Genomic DNA, 19,534 nt, shown 5'->3' on the forward strand with positions numbered 1-19,534 from the left:
TGGTCTAAGGATATGAATGGGTACTTTTGAAAGGAAGAAAAAAATGTCCAAATCACTACAAGTTAGAGTAATGAAAATTAAAACAATTCTGAGATTCTATACATCAAAGTGTCAAAGATAAAAAAAAAAGTTAAAAATTAATTAATTTTGGTAGAGCTGTTGGAAAACCAGCATATTGGTATGTTATTGGTGAGCCGGTGAATGGATATAAACATTCTAGAAAACAATTTGGAATTATACCCAAAAAGTTCTAAACAGGACATGCTCTTTCACCCAACTAAGGGTCTAAGAGTATAGAAATCAACGAAAGGGGGCAGAGTCAAGATGGCAGAGTAGAAGCAGGACCTCTCCTCTAGCTTCCACCTTCCACAAACCATATAAAAAGGGGACTCTAAAAAAGCTTTGGAGCTGCAGAACCCACAAAATAACACAGAGACGCTAACCTCCAGCTGAGGACAGCCCGGCAGGCCAGCAGGAATCGGCCAGAATAGGCAGGAGCCGAGCTCAACCCCATGCCAAGGCATTAGCCACAGGACAGGCTAACCAGCCACCGGCCATAGTCCAGACCAGCAGCAGCTGTGACCCTTCACAAATTTATTAACACATAGATGTGAAGGACAAAGTGAGAGGTCAGTGCAGTGTGGACTTTGGGACACAGTAAGTGGGAGTGTGTGGCTTTGGCCCCCGGGGCAAGAAGGCACTGAGATGCCAGCACAGCCAGCTCCACGTGGCAGCTTCAGCTCCTGGCCTACAGAGTGGAGGGAGACCAAGCACCAGTCCAAGGTGTAATCACTGTTGCTTTAACCTGCTTGGATCTGGATTGCAGTCTCGGGTGGAGGTCGTGGGGTGTATGTCCAGCTTGCCAGAGCATGTGGAGGCTTCAGAGAGGGCACCGATCTAATACCTCCAGCAACTGAGAAAACCCTAGCATTTGGGATGAAAGCCCCCCTGTCTGATGGCAGAGTCCCACTGTGACAAAAAGCCCAGGGGTCAAGTGACTGAGGGGCGACATGACCAGGCAAAGGAAACAAAGCAAACAGAAGATTCCAACATTACACTCCTATTTTGGGAACAAAAAGGAGCAAAGCATGGAACAGGAGGAAGACAGTGAAGTCAGAACTCCTGCACCAAAAGCTTCAAAGGAAAATACAAGCTGGTTACATGTCAAAGAGGACCTAAAGAAGGAGATAAGAGAAGTGGAGGAAAAATTGGGAAGAGAAATGAGAATGATGCAAGAAAATTACAAAATGAGAGTCAATAGCCTGACTGAGGAAAATCACACCTTAAAAAACAGACTAACTCAAATGGCAAAAGAGGCTCAAAAAGGCAATGAGGAGAAGAATGCCTTAAAAAGCCGAATTTGCCAGGGGGAGAAAGAATCCCAAAAGCTCAATGAGGAGAATCATTGCTTCAGAATTAGATTGGAGCAAATGGAAGCTAATGACTTTATGAGAAATCAAGATGCTGTTAAACAGATCCAAACAAATGAAAGAATAGAAGGCAATGTGAAATATCTCATGGGAAAAACCAATGATGTGGAAAATAGATCCAGGAGAGAGAATTTAAAAATTATCAGATTACCTGAAAGCCATGATCAAAGTAAGAATCTAGATATCATCCTCCAGGAAATTCTCAAAGAAAACTGCCCTGATGTTTTAGTACCAGAGGGCAAAATAGAGGTTGAAAGAATACACCGATCACCTCTTTAAAAAGATCCCAAAAAGAAAAGTCCAAGGAATATTATAGCCAGGTTCCAGAATTCCCAGATTAAGGAGAGAATATTACAAGAAGCCAGGAAGAAATAATTTGAATATTGTGTAAACACAATCAGGATAACCCAGTATCTGGCAGTTTCTACATTGAGGGATTGAAGGGCTTGGAATATGACATTCCAGAGGTCAAAGGAGCTGGGATTAAGACCAAGAGTCACTTACCCTGCCAAACTGAGCATCATGTTTCAGGGGAAAATATGGTCATTCAGTGGTATAGAGGACTTTCAAACATACTTGCTGTAAAAACCAGAGTTGAATAGAAAATTTGACATTCAGATACAAGAAGCAAGAGAAGTATGAGAAGGTAAACAGGGAAAAGAAATTATAAGGAACTTATCAAAGTTTAACTATTAACATTCCTACATGGAAAAGCAATAATTGTAACTTATGAAACTTTTCTCAATAGTTGAAGGGAATAGAAATATATCTGTGTCTATCTATGAGGGTATATGGGCATATGAATACATATGTGAATATGTGTATATATGTTTACAGGTATACATAGATATAGGGCACAGGACCAATTTAACAGGAAGGGATGATAATTAAAAGGTGAAAATAAGAGGTGAGAGAGAGGAATATAATGAGAGGAGATGGGAGAGACAGAATGGGGTAAACTATTTCCCATAGAAGAGGCAAGGGAAAATGGTTACAATGGAGGGGAAGAATAGGAAGGCAAAAGGGAATGGGTCAACCTTATTCGCATTGAATTTGGCTTGAGGAGGGAATGAAATACACACTAAATAGGGTATTTCACCTTCCAGGAGAGTAGGGGGGGGAAGGGGATGAAAGGGGAGATGATCAATGGAGGGCAGGCTGGGGGGGAGGTAAGTTGGAATCACCCACGTTTGGAAAGGTAGAGAATAGAACAAGTGGGAGGTGGGATAGGAGGGAGGGAAATATAGTCAGTCTTTTACAATATATATACTATATTATTGTTTTTCATTAGCCACACATGTACAATCTATACTGAACTGCTTATCTTCCCAATAAGGGTGACTGACAATGGAGGAAGATAATAAATTTGGAATTCAAAGTTTTAAAATCCAATATTCAAATATATACTATTTTACATATAATTGGGAAATAAGATATACAGGCACTGGGGCATAGAGATCCACTGGAGAAGTCGAAAGGGGTATGGGAGAAAATATGGGAGAGAGCAGATTGGAGGAGGGGATTTCCTGTGGGACTGCTATTTTGGGGTCATGGGTAGGGGAAAAATGGGGAGAAAATTTGTAACTCAAAACATGGTGGAAATGAATGATGTAAGTCAGAAGTTAATAAAGCATTTGAAAAAAAGAAATCAAAGAAAGAGGAAAAAAGTCTTTTAGTTGCAGGCAATATTTATAACAGTTCATTTTGTGGTAATGAAATCTAGAAATTAAAAGGAAGTGCAACAATTGAGGAATGACTGAATAAGTTGTGGAATATGAATGTGTATTGCTACAAGAAATGAGGAAATAGATGGTTTCTTTAGTAAAGACTTACATGATGAAGAGTGAAACAGGCAGAATAGAAAGAATAGTTTATATTGCAGCATCAATATTATAAAAAAGTAGTAGTAAATAAGCAAAAACAGAACATTTTATACAACAGCAACACTGCAAAAACAAATAACTTTAAAAACTCTAAGAAATATGTTCAATTCAATGATCATACGTGATTCTAGAGCACCAATAATGTATCATTCATTATAGTGATATGTTAGATGCATAGTGTAAAATGAGATCTATGTATCTTTTGCATACAAAAATTGAAGGAATGTGATTTCCTTGAGTATTAATATTTGTTAGAAGAATTTTGTAACAGGTTATGAGGAAAAGAAAAAAATAGTTTTCTGTGAATTTAAAAAAAGAGATGTATCGGTGTACTACAGATGTGAAATATTTCAAGCACTTTCAGATGAAGCCTTAGTGTTATTAGTTTTACTTAAATGCTTTAATTTGCTATAAGAAAATCCTCAAGAACAAGAAATAATCTTTCAATATTTGTAATGTAAAAACAAAACACAGCAATAATTATTAATGATCCAAAGGAAAGGGTAGATTTAAAGTCATAGGGAATATGTTAGAATTCTGTTTCTATCATTTCACACATATGTGTCCTTGGAAAAATGCACTTAACCACTTTGGATTTCAGTCTCCTCATTTGTAAAATGAGAGAATTGGACTGGGTTATCTCTAAGTTTCTTTCCCGTTTGAAATTTGTGATCCTATGGCCAAAGTGTAATGGAAATAGGAATTTGAAGATCTTCCCTGCCCCCTGATAGGCAGAATAAAAACACATGGAGCCTGTGCTGTGGTGGGAGGAGTTTGTTAATTGGGTAGAATCATCTCCATTTTCTAGATGAAGAAACTTAGGGGAGAAAGAGATTAAGTGGCTTCCCCAAGGTCACACAAATAGTAACTATCTGGGGCTGGGAACTCAAGATTTCCTGACATTTGTAGTGTAATGCCAAGGAAAGGCAACTTCCCAAGGTTCAGAATACCAGCATAGGTTCTCTCCATTTTATTCAGTGACAAATCAAGAACAGAGAAGATCAAAGTGTGACATAATTAAAAATACAGCATTTACTAAGTGTGATTAAATAATCTCCAAGTACTACCCCACCCCAGGACCTTACATTCATTCAATCAATTACAAAGTCCCTGTTCTAAATACTACTCCACCCCTAGGCTGTACCTTCATTTAGTCTATCACAAAACCCCTCTTCTCAAGTGGAGATTAGTTTCCAAACATAAGTAAAGTACATTCATTTGTTCAACCATAGAACACAAAAAGGTCAAAAGTTCCGCACCCCTGAATCACAATTGAATCTACCCCAGAGTTACATCAAGTTTAAACACAGCATTTAATACCCAAATGGAGGTCTTTTCTTCATCTTGACATGAGGCAAGTTCTCAGCAATCTTAGTTCCTGGGGAGACAAGGCTTAGCAAGGCCACAAGATACATTGCCAGTCTCTTCATTAATTCATCCTCTATCTGCAGAACAGTCCTAGAACCCCTGAAAACATTAGCAAAACCCTCTCCCAGGATTTCTGTAAACATACAACAAGAAAATCCTTCTTCAGGGCTTCTGAACCAACAGAAAGGTTCCCAGACCCCTGCAACAACAGCACTGCCCTTCACCAGTGGACAGTATTCACTCTCTGTCTGCAGGACAGTCTCAGGAGCTCTGAACCAACAGAAAGGTTCCCGGACCCCTGCAACAACAGCACTGTCCTTCACCAGTGGACAGTATTCACTCTGTCTGCAGGACAGTCTCAGGAGCTCTTAGCCAACAGCCAGGTTCTAGGACTTCTTCAACAGGACTGTGTTTCACCAGTGGACAAATCTGGCAAAACAACATCAAAACAGACAGACAAAGTACCAGCAAAACAGCCTTGTCTCCTCAGTCCTTGGCAGCTCTGGGGGCACGTCTCAAAAGTCCAGGGCAATTCAAAGTAGCCCTCAGCAATCCTCTCAGTCTCTCTCTCTGCCTCCACGAGGGTGCTGCTTCCAAAAAATTCTTCTGCCTCTCTCTTGTCTCTCCAAATCTACATCACCAGCTCCTCCCAGTTCAGGACTCTCTTTTTACATCAACAAGTCCATCCCACAGGTGGGATTAACAAGCTCTGGGTTTTAACACAATCAATTTGAAAACCAAGCCAATACAGGGGAATCTTTATATTCCATTACTATCACAACATTCTAGGCTCAGTGCTCTATTCATTGCACCATCTAGCTGTCCCCTACTGGAAGGTACATTAGAACTGATGTAGTACAACTCACTCCTTTTACAGATGAAAACATTGACCTTCAGAAAGGTTAAATCACTTTTGTCAGAAGCATTATTTGAACCAAAGTTCCCTAATGCCAGAGCTAGTATGCTTTCAACTATTTCAAAGCTGGCATAACCACCTCCAGTGGGCCACATATGCACAACGCTTCTTATTTGGACCACAATCAGATTTTAAAATATAAATAATTGGGAAATATATAACAAAAATAACTTAAAAACAGTAAAATAAAGACACCATATTCCAAAGCTGTCAATATATCACCTGTAGAGATACTTATGTCCCAGTTAATAACCTCCATTTGTCTTCGAGTTTGACACCACTGCACTGAGAGATTTATGTTATTTTCTGAAATCAATTGAGCAAAGTTCTAATAATCAGTCAATGACATAATATTGAAATATCTTCAAACCTGTTCGGACTGGGTATCTGCCTGTGAGGAAAGCTGCTCTGCTGGGGGTACACATTGATTCTGCAGAAATATGTTGAGTGAGTTTTATACCTTCTTTGCAGAGGCTGTCAATATTAGGAGTCCTAAAATGTAGACAGGGGGGAAAAACATGTTTTAAGCTAGCTAAAGTTATATGAGAATATCTAGTTAAGATTACTTGAGTTCAGGCCCACAGAATATTGAGACAACATAGATTTTCCAGTATGACTTTCCCCTTCTACCAGTGGGCTACATTAACTGGAGATAAGTTAGAAAGTGAAGACTGGGATCAGTGTTGGAGTTTCATTTTTATTGTTGTTTTTTTTTCAAATTCTTAAATTATTTAGGGGTGTTCATGTCAATTAATGGAAAAGTAGCTTATCAAAATTGAGAGAAAACATTGGTTACTCCAATTTCTACCCAAACATTAATCTCCTGTACTCTACTCACAAAAGTTATTATATACCATGTATTCAAATACCACCAGTAAATGGGGAATTCATTTATCTCCAAGACACTCTATTCCAATTTTGGTGCCCTCTAATTGATAGTAAATATTTTTTTTGAACTTACATTTCTCTCTGTACCTTCTACCTACTGAGGAAAAAGTCACCTTCTTGGTTCAAATGGAATACAATAGATTCTGTCTTGAAATGACAGCCTGAGCCTTATCTTTCTTTTATGCCTTCTCTCTTCCGGATTAAATATATCTCAATTGTTTCTGTATTCATTAAACTGACACTGGAACACAGCATTGAGATTAAAGCATCATATATATTATTTGTAAATCCTTCATGAATGTAGATTTTAAAACTTAATTTATTGACTATTCTTACACTAGACTTTTTTAAAAAAAAAAGCATCCTCCTTAAAACAAACCCAAAATAAAATGAAATTAAGAAACAAAGAAAAAAAGCACTTTACCGTGACAATTAATCTTCCTTTCATCTTCTAGCATAATACCTAATAATAGCTGAAATTTGTGTAACATATACAGTGCTCTAAGCACTGTAAGAGGTGCTTTACAAATGTTATATCATTTGATCATTACAACAACCTGGCAAAGTAGATGCTTTTATTATCATCATTTTACAATGGAGTAAACTGAGGTCAACAGAGTTTGAATGACTAAATCAGGACTTCACAACTAGAAAGAAACTTAGACTGGATTTGAGCTTAAGGTCTTTCTGAATCCAGGCCCAGCATTCTATTCAGAGCACTGCCTGCCATTAGAATTATTTCTGTAGACATCTTTCACTGAAAGTGCTAATATGATAATTTTAGTCAAAATGGTAGGTTAATTTGGTCAAAAAAAATTTTAAGGTAGCCCCAATTAACCCAGATACACATATTGTGAGTATCTCAAGTTCCTAAATACCCAGGTACCCAAGTGACCAGGGCTAGTTGGGAAACTCAACTTACCCTTTGTCCTCTCCTCTTCTCCCCTTCTCTCCCTTCCATCCTCTCCTATACCTTCACCTTTCCTGTCCCTCCTTTCCCTTTACCTGAGGGTGTTCTGCCCAAAGGAAGGTAAATTTTGATGGCCAAAAGCTGCCTGGTTAACCTGCGGTTTAATAAAAATATTTGTCTCTCAAAGACCAAGACTTAAACCCAATTCACAATTGGATGTCATGGATTAGACAACAATAGGTACTTGCTGAAGCACCACATAATGGTTATTTTGGGGGGTCTTCCTGGCTCAGAGTGAATATAAATGAATGGTAACTTACCCTTTTGGCCAGCAACCCAGAGGGTCTTCCCTTCCCAGTTTAATTTTTTTTTATTATAGGGGCCATACCATGAATCACTTCTTAAAGAGGCCTATTGACTAAATGGGCACTTCAGAACTCAAAGTGAGAACCTTAAAAGACCTCAGCTTAAAACTGCCAGAGTCACAATTGCATCCTGGGCCATCTCCAATTGTCCTAAAGGATACTGGAAGCTAAACTCAGATGACTCTGGAGGACAAAATAAGGCTGGAGACTGCACAGCCCTCCCTCACTCAAATCAAAATAAATTGCAAGTCATGTCATCATCTCCCTAATGTCATGGTCCTCTTTGAGAATGAAGAACAAAAAAACACAACCACATGTATATGTATCCATACATTTCATCATAACTTTTAAACAACAAAACAAAATTAAAATTTGCTAAGTCCATACCTCAGTGTATCATTGCCGTAGCATCCCAAGTCACCAATGCCCAGATCATCTGCCATTATCAATAGCACATTGGGTCTGGAATCAGGTACAGCCATTGATCCACATATTTTGAACAAACCAGATAGGGAGAGAATGATCAGGGAGCGCCTTTGAAAAAAATAAAAGATTATGTTTTAATGAATTAAAAATTTATCAGAATCACTTTTTGATAAGGAAAATGAGAGAAAGTATACCTGTTTCTGCTATGAGAAAAAGCATGGGGAGCATCAATTCAGGCATTCAGTCCTACTTATTTCTGTCCCTCAGTGAGGAGAAATTCATTTGAGATCAACTAATCCTGAAGGGAATTTTTGGGCAGGTTTTGTGTTAAGAAATTCCCTAGATGGGTTTTATAACTACTTTAGCTTTAAAAGTATAAAAATACATAGCATAAATTCCAGATAAACATATAGAGAAATGGGGATTAGAACCCATGAGACAACCATGGACCAAGTTATACAATTGAACACCAGGGCACCTCTGGTAGAATTTGTCTTTAATGTCCTCAGTCTTCTCTCCCTCTGTCATTTTGCAGAGCTTCTTCCTCTACCACACTTTCAGATAGCTAGTATCCACCTTCTTTCTTCTTGATCATCCACAAAAAAAAGGATCTAGAAAGACTTTAGGATCTTGAAGTTCCCTCTTTCAAGGACATTTTCATATTAAGTCTTAATTCTTATTGGGCAAAAGAAATCTTTGTACCCTATCAGAGAAATTTGAGCTATTACTGAGCAAGTGGAGTGGGGAAAAGTCAAAGGAAATATCGATAGTTTTCTTGAAACCACTCTACCAAGTAGGCATCTGGTCAACCTACATATATGGTCAGCTCTGGTAGTAAGAAAAGCCAATGAAAACATTAACCTAGAGCTTATATTATTCTTACAAGTTGAATCTAGTTTTTCTTTTGCCTCATCCAAATAATATAACTTCATATTCTGTCATTTGTAAAGCCATATGGCATCCTTCAGAGAGAAGTAAGAATATCCTTACAGAAATTAATCTGGTTATGTCTATGCTAACTCTCATTTACTACACAGTATCAATAAATGTATTTCTAATTAGAGTAGACTGATAGATAGCAATGTCTACACAATCCATTACTCACTGAATTTTCTCAGGAAACTGGAGTCAAAATAAAAATTAATTTGAAAAGTGGAATATTTCCCAGTCCAATTCCATGAGACTGCTAGGTGCAGACTAATAATCTGATCACACTTTCAAGTTGCACACATGCATTAAAAAAATGACCCCTCCTCCACTTAGCCTTTTAAAAAAACAGTTAGTGCAATCCACTTTTTCTTTAAGATCTTGGATTCCTTTAAATTAAGGATCTGGAGATAAGAAGTGAGGAGAAGTAACTTTCAGTGTGACCTTCAGAATCAAATAAAGGATGTAGTTGATATAATTATCAGTCTTTCTAATGCCCAATGACTATAAAACTATTGGAAGGGTTCGATGAATGGAGTAATCACAGTACAGATCTGCTTAGGTTCATAAAGCAGCTTTTCTTCCATCATCAGCTTCATTTATTAAGTTTATTTTCTATTGGATAGGTACCCAAAGCTTCCCATCCCCAGAAATATTGAGTTCATTAGAAGGAAGAATTCCATTATATTACACATATGTAGGATTAATTTTTCAAATGCTACATAAGCCTTGTCCTTTTGATAAGAGAGAATTGGTGAGGGAAAGATATTCAATGGCATTGTCTCTTACCAGTGAACCATCATGTATCTCCAATTTTATTATGCATATATTTCTTTTCTTCTTCAGGAAAGAGAACAACTGCCTGTAAAAGTCAATGCAATACCTTTGAATAAATTAAATTCATAACTAAAGTTAGGAGCTTCCAGGCTTCTATGAAATTTCCACTAATTCCTCAAAATATCAAATGGTTTTTAATTGCTATATAAAAAATAAAGCAACACCACTAACTATTATTTTTATTTTTATTTTTCCTCTAAGCATTTGCCAAATGATCCAATTCAAATAAAAAATATATGATAACTCTAGAATCCTTGGGCTCCCCAAAGAGCTTTGAGAAATTCTTATCTATGGATTTAGGTTCTTTTAGCCCCTCAAAGTAAAATGTAGGTGCCCCTAAAGAAAAGGAAGAATTTCAGACCATTGGAAGCCCAGACAAAAACTCCTATCAAATTACTTTGGAACATCAGAACCTCTCTCCATTTTCCTTATGTTATCATTTTCCCTTTGATAAATCAAGGTTCCTGAAGTGCCAAAGCTATCTGATAGTTAAGGGTCATTAAGTGTCAGAGTGTACCTGTATATGGGAAGCCTCAGAAGTTCAGCACCAAAGAAGGACTATCAAACCTCATTATAAGGTAAGACTTCTCCCTCGCCCTCTTACTCTCCGCACACATATATATTTATACATCTAGGTTGCTTTCTATCATTAATATCTAAGAGCCCAGTCTTCCAATTGTCATCCCACACAGTATAACCAACAATATTAATACAATATTAATTCATACCAAAAGACTATCTACTATGAATCTTCTCCAAATTATTCTCCTCACCCAAATAAAATTCAATTGAACCCTGTTTATTGAGGGACCACTGGCCTCCTTCTCCTCCCTCTGTATTTCAATGTGGAGAACATGCCAATTTAATTTTGCCAAGCAAAAAGTTTTGTCATCTCTGTCCACCACAACCACAAAGTCTGCATTTCTCCAACAAAAAAAAATATGACAGTCAAATGTCCAAACTTACCTATTTTAAGATTCTTGAAGAATAATGTGATTAACCTTTGTTCTTGAGTCTTATCAGAAAAAAAAAATGTTTGCCAAATCTTTAGCAGTGTACCAACCTATGCACATTACATAGAGAGAAGTTTGGGCAGAGGTTACATATCTGATTCACACACACATATATACTTACCTGATTTGTATCCTCATCCAAGCTATTAACCATTCTAGAAGCCTACCTCTTTTTCTTTTTTGAAGGAAGTATAACATTCTACAATTATTCATATAAGATTATTAACATTAAAATGACACACCCAAACAAGCAAAGTGTAGTCATATCCAAATTATAGAAGTTTGGCTCAATCTTGCCAAATACATAAGAACATAGGTTAAAGTGTTATACATTTAAAGCTGCTATAGTTGCTATTAACCATTGAGTCCAATAACTTTATATTCTATTTTAAAAATTTATTTTAGTTTTCAACATTCATTTCACAATATTGTGAGTTCCAAATTTTCTACCCATCTCTCCCCTACTCCCTAACTCAAGGTGGAAAGCACACTGATTACCCCTTCCCCTAGTCTACCCTCTCTTCTATACCCACTTACCCCATTACCCTTTACTTTCTTGTATAGCAAGATGGATTCCTATACCCCATTGCCTGTATATCCTATTTCCTGGTTGCATATAAAAATTATTTTTTTAAACATTTGTATTTAAAAGTTTGAGTTCCAGATTCTCTCTTTTCTTCCCTCCTCACCTATTCCCATTGAGAAGACAAGCAATTCAATATAGGTTATACATGTGTAGCTATGCAAAATATTCCCATAGTAGTCATATTATGAAAGACTAAGTATATTTACCTCCATCTTATCCCACTTGCCATTTATTCTATTTTATCCTTTGACCCTTTCTCTTTTCAGAAGTGTTTGCTTTAGACTACCTCCTCCCCTAATGTACCCTCCTTTCTCTCATTCCCCCTTCTTATCCCCTTCTCCCCTACTTTCTTGTAGGGTAATATAACCCACTGAGTGTGTATGTTATTTCATCCTTAAATCAAATCCAATGAGACTAAGAGTGATTCATTCTATTTCACACCCCTGCTCTTCCTTTCCCTTGTAACAACTTTCTCTTGCTTCTTTTATGTGATGTAATCTACTCTATTCAATCTCTCCCTTTCTCCATCTCCCAATATATTCCTCTCTCATCTATTAATTATGTTTTTTGGGTATTATCCCTTCATATTCAATGTGCCCTGTGCCAGCTGTCTCTGAATACATACACATACACACATATGCACACACACATATACCCATACATACATACATGTATACATACCTATTCCTTTCAACTATTCTATTACTGAGAAAAGTCTCATGAGGAACAAATATTTTTTTTATGTAGGAATGTAAATAGTTCAACTTTAATAAGTGTCTTGTGATTGCTCTTTCCTGTTTACCTTTTCATGCTTCTCTTGCTTCTTATATTTGAAAGTCAAATTTTCTCTTCCACTCTGGACTTTTCATCAAGATTGCCTGAAAGTCCTCTATTTTTCATTGAATTTCCATATTTTCCCCTGAAATATTATACTCAGTTTTGCTGGGTAGTTGATTCTTGGTTTTAATCCTAGCTCCTTTGAACTCCAGAATATCATATTCCAAGCTCTACAATCTCTTTTTTTTTCTTTAAAAGCAATGGGGGTTAAATAACTTGCTCAAGGTTATATGGCCAGTTATTTCTGGGTGTGGTGCTAAGTATCTGAGCCCAGATTTCATCCCCAGGTCATCCCGATCCTGGAGCCCGTGCTCTTACTCACTGAGCCACCTGGCTGCCCCTAAAACATGGGCCCAGATTTTTTTTAAGCAATTGGGGTTAAGTAACTTGCTCAAGGTTACACGGCCAGTTATTTCTGGGTGTGGTGCTAAGTATCTGAGCCCGGAATCGATCCCAGGTTATCCCGACACTGGGGACAGCACTCTTACTCGCTGAGCCACCTGGCAGCCTCCCTACAATCTCTTAATGTAGAAGCTGCTAGATCTTCTGTTATCCTGATTGTGTTTCCACAATATTCAAAGTGTTTCTTCCTGACTGCTTGTAACATTTTCTCCTTGACCTGGGAACTCTGGAATTTGGCTATAATATTCCTTGGAGTTTTCTTTTGGGGATCTTTTTCAAGAGATGATTGGTGAATTCTCTTAATTTCTATTTTACCCTCTGGTTCTGGAATATCAATACAGTTTTCCTTGATAATTTTTGAAAGATGTTGTCTAGTTTCTTTTTTTAATCATGACTTTCAAGTAGTCCAACAATTTTTAAATTCTCTTTCCTGAATCTATTTTCCAGGTCACTTGTTTTTCTGATGGGATATTTTGCATTGTTTTCTATTTTTTCATTCTGTTGTGCCTGTTTCATAATTGATTTCTCATAATGTAAAGCTTCCATTTGCTCCATGCAAATTTTGAAGGGGAGTGGCTAGGTGGCCCAGTGAATAGAGTACCAGCCCTGAACTCAGGAGGACCTGAGTTCAAATCTGCCCTCAGGCACTTGACACAGTTACTAGTCATGTGACTTTGGGCAAGCCACTTAATCCCAATTTCCCTGCAAAAAAAAAGGAAAACAATTTTGAAGGAATTATTTTCTTGAGTGAGCTTCTGAACTTCTTTTTCACATTTGGCCCTTTCTGCTTTTTAAGGCATTTTTCTCCTCATTGTTTTATTTTTTTTGGACCTCTTGCCATTTGAGATAATCTATTTTTTAAGTTGTTGTTTTCTTCAGTATTTTGGGGGGGGGGTCTCCTTTGGCAAGCTGTTGACTTATTTTTCATAATTTTCTTGCATCACTCTCATTTCTCTTCCCAATTTTTCCTCTGTTTCTTTTGACTTTCAAATTCCTTCTTGAGCTCCTCCATGGCCTGCAATCAATTCATATTTTACTTTGAGACTTTTGATGCAGGAGTTTTGACTTTGTTGTCTTCTGGTTCTATGTTTGTATCTTCTTTGTCACCAAAGAAGGATTCTATACTGTGATTTATTTCCCTCTCTTTGCTCATATTCCAGTCAAGTAATTGATTTTTGAGTTTTTCTCAGAGTAGAACTCTGCTCCCATAGGGAGAGTTCTGTCTACAAAATTTCTGGAGTTTTGCTGTGACACATCTGTTGTCAGAGCTACTTCTAGGAACCTGTCTCAGAACTATGAGCAAGACTGGTTCTCCACAGTCATCACAATCTCTGCCACAGCAGTGCTTCTCCTCACCACAGGACCACCACCCAAGATTGCAACACAGATCCAAGAAGGACAAAGGAAGAGCAATTGCCGTCTGATCAGCTGCTTGGTCTGCCCACCATCGATGGACCTGGAGCTCCAGCCACCACTGCTGCTGCTGCCACCACTATATCCACCACCTCATAGCTAAGGCCAGATCATGGTCTCCTCTCACCTAAGTCCAACAGGGTTTCCCCACTGACTTTTTACTTTGTCTTTGGCATTTTGGGGTTGAGAAGTCTGGAAACTGCCACAGCTGCCAGGGTGATCTGCTCTAGCCTGGTCCATGCCAACACAGAACTGCCCTCTGCTCCTAGCCCAGTGTGATAGACCCTTCCTGTCAGCCTGCCAGGATGCCTTCAGGTGGAAATGTCTTTCGTTCTGTCATTTTTTGAGTTATGTAGCTCTAAAATTTGCTTAGTCATTTTTTTTTACATTTGTTAGAGGTGTTAGGGGGATAAGCTCAAGCAAGTTACCAATTTTAATCTGAAATGTTAGCTCAGATGCCCCCCCCCGCCAACTTTTACATATGATAAAACTGAAACCCAGGGAGGCTAATTTACTTTCCTGAAGTGACACTACTTGTTTTTGTCTGAGTTAATGTCTTCTGGAAGTGATTAAGAAGATGAATGAAAACTAGGAATAATGCTTCTTTCTAAAGCCCTAGACAACTAGAACTTAGTGGAGACAGCTTCAAAGAAGCAAATGGTATTCCTCATCTTCATAGAAAAGTAGGATATCAGGTCATTAGCTAATGTAAGGATGTTCATGGGATGTATGATGAGGTAAAAATAAAAAAATAAAAGAGGATTCTGGAGAATGATAGAGGTCATTCATCTGTATTAGGGAGATCAATTAGAACAATTGCTAAAGCAATGAAGATATAAAATATAGATATAAATGTTGAAAGACAAATGGTTGAAATTCTTAAGTGACATTCATAAGCCTAAGAGTCAGAAAAGGTTGAAAATGAAACAGGTATTGATGTCTGTTATCTTAGATCTGATTAGTAGAGCAGAAAAGGGAAAGTAGTTTTATTAGCTGTATATTCGGTGTTAATCATTATATATCAAACTACCTTAGGAGTTATTACAGATCAATGTGATAGAGTCATATCATTTGCCTTGGATTCATAGATTTGAGATGGAAGGACCATAGAGGTCATCAGGTCCAATCTCTCTAGATGAAAAATCTGAAGTTTAGAGAGTTTATGATAGTCTCTATCTCTTTTTAGGACTCCCTTCAAAATAACTTAAACATACGTAGCTGACCCTGTGACTAATTCTTTTGCTCCAAATAACTAAAATTATCTAAATTTTAAAGCAACTGTGATTGATTTGTTAGCTGAGGATGTATTCAGATTAATGAAATCAATAATCTCTGAAGTACTGAAATGAACAACATTACATATGTATATGCAAGTCAAAGGTTTCATTAAACAGGTGTAGGTAAATTTATTTAAATTTTTAGGGAGGGGGAAACTTGGATCTCAATACAGAAAATTTAAAGAAAGAATTGAGAGTATTTTTCGCTCTTCATATTTGCAAAGAGATGTGTAAATTTAAATACAAAATAGTCCATTAGTGAAATATATTTAAAAAACAATGTAATGATTTAAAGGTATTAAATATGTGTATAAATGGAATAAATGTTTTAAAATGCACATGTGTATAGACATACAAGCTGGCATAAACATATATGTGTGTGTACATATATATATATGTTGTTGCTGCTCATCCTTTTACAAAGACCAGTCCTCAATTAATCTTAGCATCTGTCTTCTCAGAAGGAGGAGGGCATAAAATTGTGCACACTTGGCCCCCTATGAATTCACATAACCACCCACCAATATTACTCATCCCTAATTGACTCTTAACTTCACTCATCTTAACATTTATTTCAAATCTCTTCTCTCCATAAAACCTTCTGCCTTTTCTCTCAGTAGAAGAACTCATCAATTATTTCACCATAAAGGAGTCCATGAGTCAGAAATCCTCACTCCTTCCCAATTCAACAATGACAAATCACTCCAAAATTACCCTCTCCCTCTTTTCCTCCAGGATGAAAAATATCCCCTTATCCATGAAAAGAGTAGCCCTCCCCCCACTTTACTCTACCATCTTCTGACTCTTCTAGGAATTTACCTATTTAACATAATTTTAAATCTTTCTTCATTCCTACCCATTGTCTTCTTCCCAATTGTTCAAAAATGTGCTCCTTTTCCTTAAAAAAAATCATCATTTGATCTTACCATCCCACTACGAAACTACTACCCTATACAAGATATCCCAAACATCTAAAACATCACTGACTATTGAGACTACATACATAATTTCCTCCATTTCACAGTTAAATTCAAGAAAAAGCTATCCACACTCAGTTTTTTTTTTCACCTCCTACTCATTTCTCAGAATTCATTGCACATCTGCAACTGATTTGTCAGTTACCAATTATCTCTTGTAAGGGTTATGGGATTTTAAAGATCTTCCATGCCCCTTGAATTTGCCGACTTAACAGGAATGGGTGGGGCAAGAGGAAGTGGAAGCCAAGATACAAAGCATGGGGTGACTGGAGGCATGGCTGCAGCAGCAGCAGGGACAGTGGCAGCCAGGGCACCTCAAACTCTTGTTTTTAAGCCAAGCAGAATTTCTGCTGAGGACTGCCAGGGACAGGAACTGCTGGGGCTCAGAGGCTGGGAGCATACTTCATGGACACTGAGCAGCTGCTGTAAATAGGGAAAGGAGGACCTTTGCCTGAGGTAGCCTGTTCTCTTTTGAAGGCTTGAGAATGTGGGTGATTATGTGTGTATATGCCAACTTCATAGCTACTGTGATGGCTTTGACTTTCTGGTTTGGGGACTCAGTTTTCTGGTATTTGAATAAATGTTCTAGCTTTATTCCCCATGTAGAGAGCCTGGTATATTTTGTGATTAATAACCATATCAGCATATTTATAATTACCATAGGCATTGTGAATACTGCATTGTTGATACATCCCTTAATTACTATTGACTAATGTTTCTTTTTCTCAGTCCTTACACTTTTTTGTTTCTGTAGCATTTGACACTATTGACCACTTCCTTCTCCTAGACACCTTCTCTCTGGGTTTTCATCACATTTATTTCCCTTCCTGAATTTCTGGCAGCTACTTTTCAACCTTTTTTGCAATATCATTATCTTTATTCTACTCATTATGCATATGTGTGTGTCAAAGGGTCAACTTCTTTGTTTCTCTACATCTTCAACTCCCATATGTTGAACATATTATCAATGCTAATGACCCCAGGATTTATATTTTTAATACAAATATTTCTCTACTCTTGCATTATTACAACTGCCTATTGAAACAACTAGATGTCACATTACATAGTGGGAATGAGATTGGATTCAAGAATATCTGAACTCAAACATACTTTCAAATATTTATTAGCTGAGTAATCCTAGGCAAGTCAGGTAATCTCTGTCTACCTCAGTTTTCTCAATTATAAAATGGGGATAATAATAGCACCTACCTTCTAGGGTTACTGCTATCAACAAACAAGGTAATATTTGTAAAGCACTATGTTCTTGGCATATAGTAGGTATTTAACACTTGCTTATCCCCTCCAAGTCTTACTGGACTTCCCCAACTGAATATCCTATGAAAATCTTAAATTCATTTCATCTAAAACATAATATTTATCCACACATACTCCACACACACACACACACACACACACACTCATTCACACATACACAACTTCTTATTTCTCTATTTTTGCTGAGGACACCATTATCCTGTCAGTCACTGAGATAAACAGTTTTGGAAACATTCCTGATTTTTCTTGACTTTCCCTCTTCCTAACCCTTCACATCCAACCAGTTGCCAAATTTCATCAGTTCTATTTCTACATTATCTCTCTCATCTCACCTCTTCTCTTCACTCAGAGAGCCACCACTTTAGCTCAGTACTTCATTATATATCTTCTGCATTAGCCTCCCAATTGCTTTGTATGCATTATGTCCTTTCCTTCTTCAGTCTTTGACACAGATGACAAAATGTTGGTATTCTTAAAATACAAGTCTGACCAGGCCATTCCCCTTCACAAGAAATGCCAGTAACTCCCTCTTGTCTTTAAGCTGAAATGCAAACTGGTTGGTTTTTAAAGCCCTTCACAATTGGGCCCCAGCTCATCCTGCCAGGATAATTAGTCACTACTCTCTTTCAGAAACTCTGTGTTCCAGCCCAACTGGACTGCTTGCTGTTCTCGATATATGACATTCCATGTCTCATCTTTTTGTGTTCCCATGAACTGTGCATTGTGCCCAGAAAATATTTCCTTTTCACCTCTTCCTTTTATAATCTCTAGCTTCTTTCAGGAAATCAGATGTAGTTCCACTTTCTACAGGAGGTTGATCCTGAGCCCTCCAGTCAGTGCTCTTATTTAGTAACTTACATTGCTTTTATTCATCCCTTGATGGTTGGAACTTCTTCATTTATTTTTAGCATATCACTGAGTTGTCAAGTTAAAGATGTATTTATCATATTGAATGATGCATACATTGGAATGTATATGTGTGTATGAGTGTTGATCATGAGAACTTTTGCTTTAGTGGATCAAGGTATGACCCACCTATGAACCTGCACATGTACCTTGATGAGAATAAAGCAGGAAACTCCAAAATAGTCCCTGGTGACTTGAGATATGTTGAAGATTATTAGCGCCTGAGAGTCAAGAGGATAGATTTGTCTCAAGGAGTTCCATCCACTCATACAATATAGGATCAATGGTAGTACTGATCATATCACTGTTCCCAGATTATGATGTGGGAAGTAGATTTTTAAAAGTCTTCTTGCACATAGTAGGACAATTAGCAAGATATCTGGTGTGGATAACTTGACAGGAACTGAAGCAGGGCTAAAATTAACTAAATATAATGGGTTAGATGCCTTTTCATTCATTTACCAATCAGGACAATTCAGACCCAGCATGGAGTTAGAAAGCTGAGTTAATTAACTTTACTGAGGAGTAGGAGCAAGGTCCATGGAGGTCTTGTCCAAAGAACAGTGTTATAGGTGAGGACAATGGGGAGGACAGTGGTGGAACCAATGGCAATATAAAGTGGGTTAGATGGCTAGATGTTCATACCAATACCTTTCTCAATAGCTTCAGGAATTCTACAGTGTGATAGTAATGGAATATAAAGATCCCCCTGTATTGTCTTGGTTTTCAAATTGATTGTGTTAAAACCCAGAGCTTGTTAATCTCACCTGTGGGATGGACTTGTTGACCGTGAAAAGAAAGTCCTGAACTGGGAGGAGCTGGTGATGTAGATTTGGAGAGACATGAGAGACAGAAAGAGAGAGAGAGAGAGAGAGAGAGAGAGAGAGAGAGAGAGAGA

The 19,534-nt window shown here is 37.6% G+C and overlaps 1 protein-coding gene across 3 annotated transcripts in view; it reads right to left on the minus strand.

The window, feature by feature from the left end:
- The window catches only part of LOC138149677 (arylsulfatase F-like), a 49,980-nt gene that overhangs the window by 26,168 nt on the left and 4,278 nt on the right, over positions 1-19,534 (minus strand). Inside the window, exons 1-5 of one of the 3 annotated variants that reach the window (XM_069072842.1) lie at positions 18,063-18,393; positions 10,917-11,013; positions 9,903-9,975; positions 8,148-8,294; positions 5,968-6,089 (exon numbers count right to left, since the gene is read on the minus strand). In XM_069072842.1, coding sequence (XP_068928943.1) covers positions 5,968-6,089; positions 8,148-8,294; positions 9,903-9,916 — 283 coding nt within the window. In that variant the 5' untranslated portion in view covers positions 9,917-9,975; positions 10,917-11,013; positions 18,063-18,393. Of the gene's footprint in view, positions 1-5,967; positions 6,090-8,147; positions 8,295-9,902; positions 9,976-10,916; positions 11,014-18,062; positions 18,395-19,534 lie in introns of those variants that run through there. The other 2 variants (XM_069072843.1, XM_069072844.1) reach the window with 2 other exon arrangements.

The sequence above is a fragment of the Petaurus breviceps genome, unplaced genomic scaffold, assembly GCF_028583685.1.
Source record: "Petaurus breviceps papuanus isolate PSGF00001 unplaced genomic scaffold, PetGlider_PUasm1.0 90849, whole genome shotgun sequence".
Taxonomy (NCBI): Eukaryota; Metazoa; Chordata; class Mammalia; order Diprotodontia; family Petauridae; genus Petaurus; species Petaurus breviceps.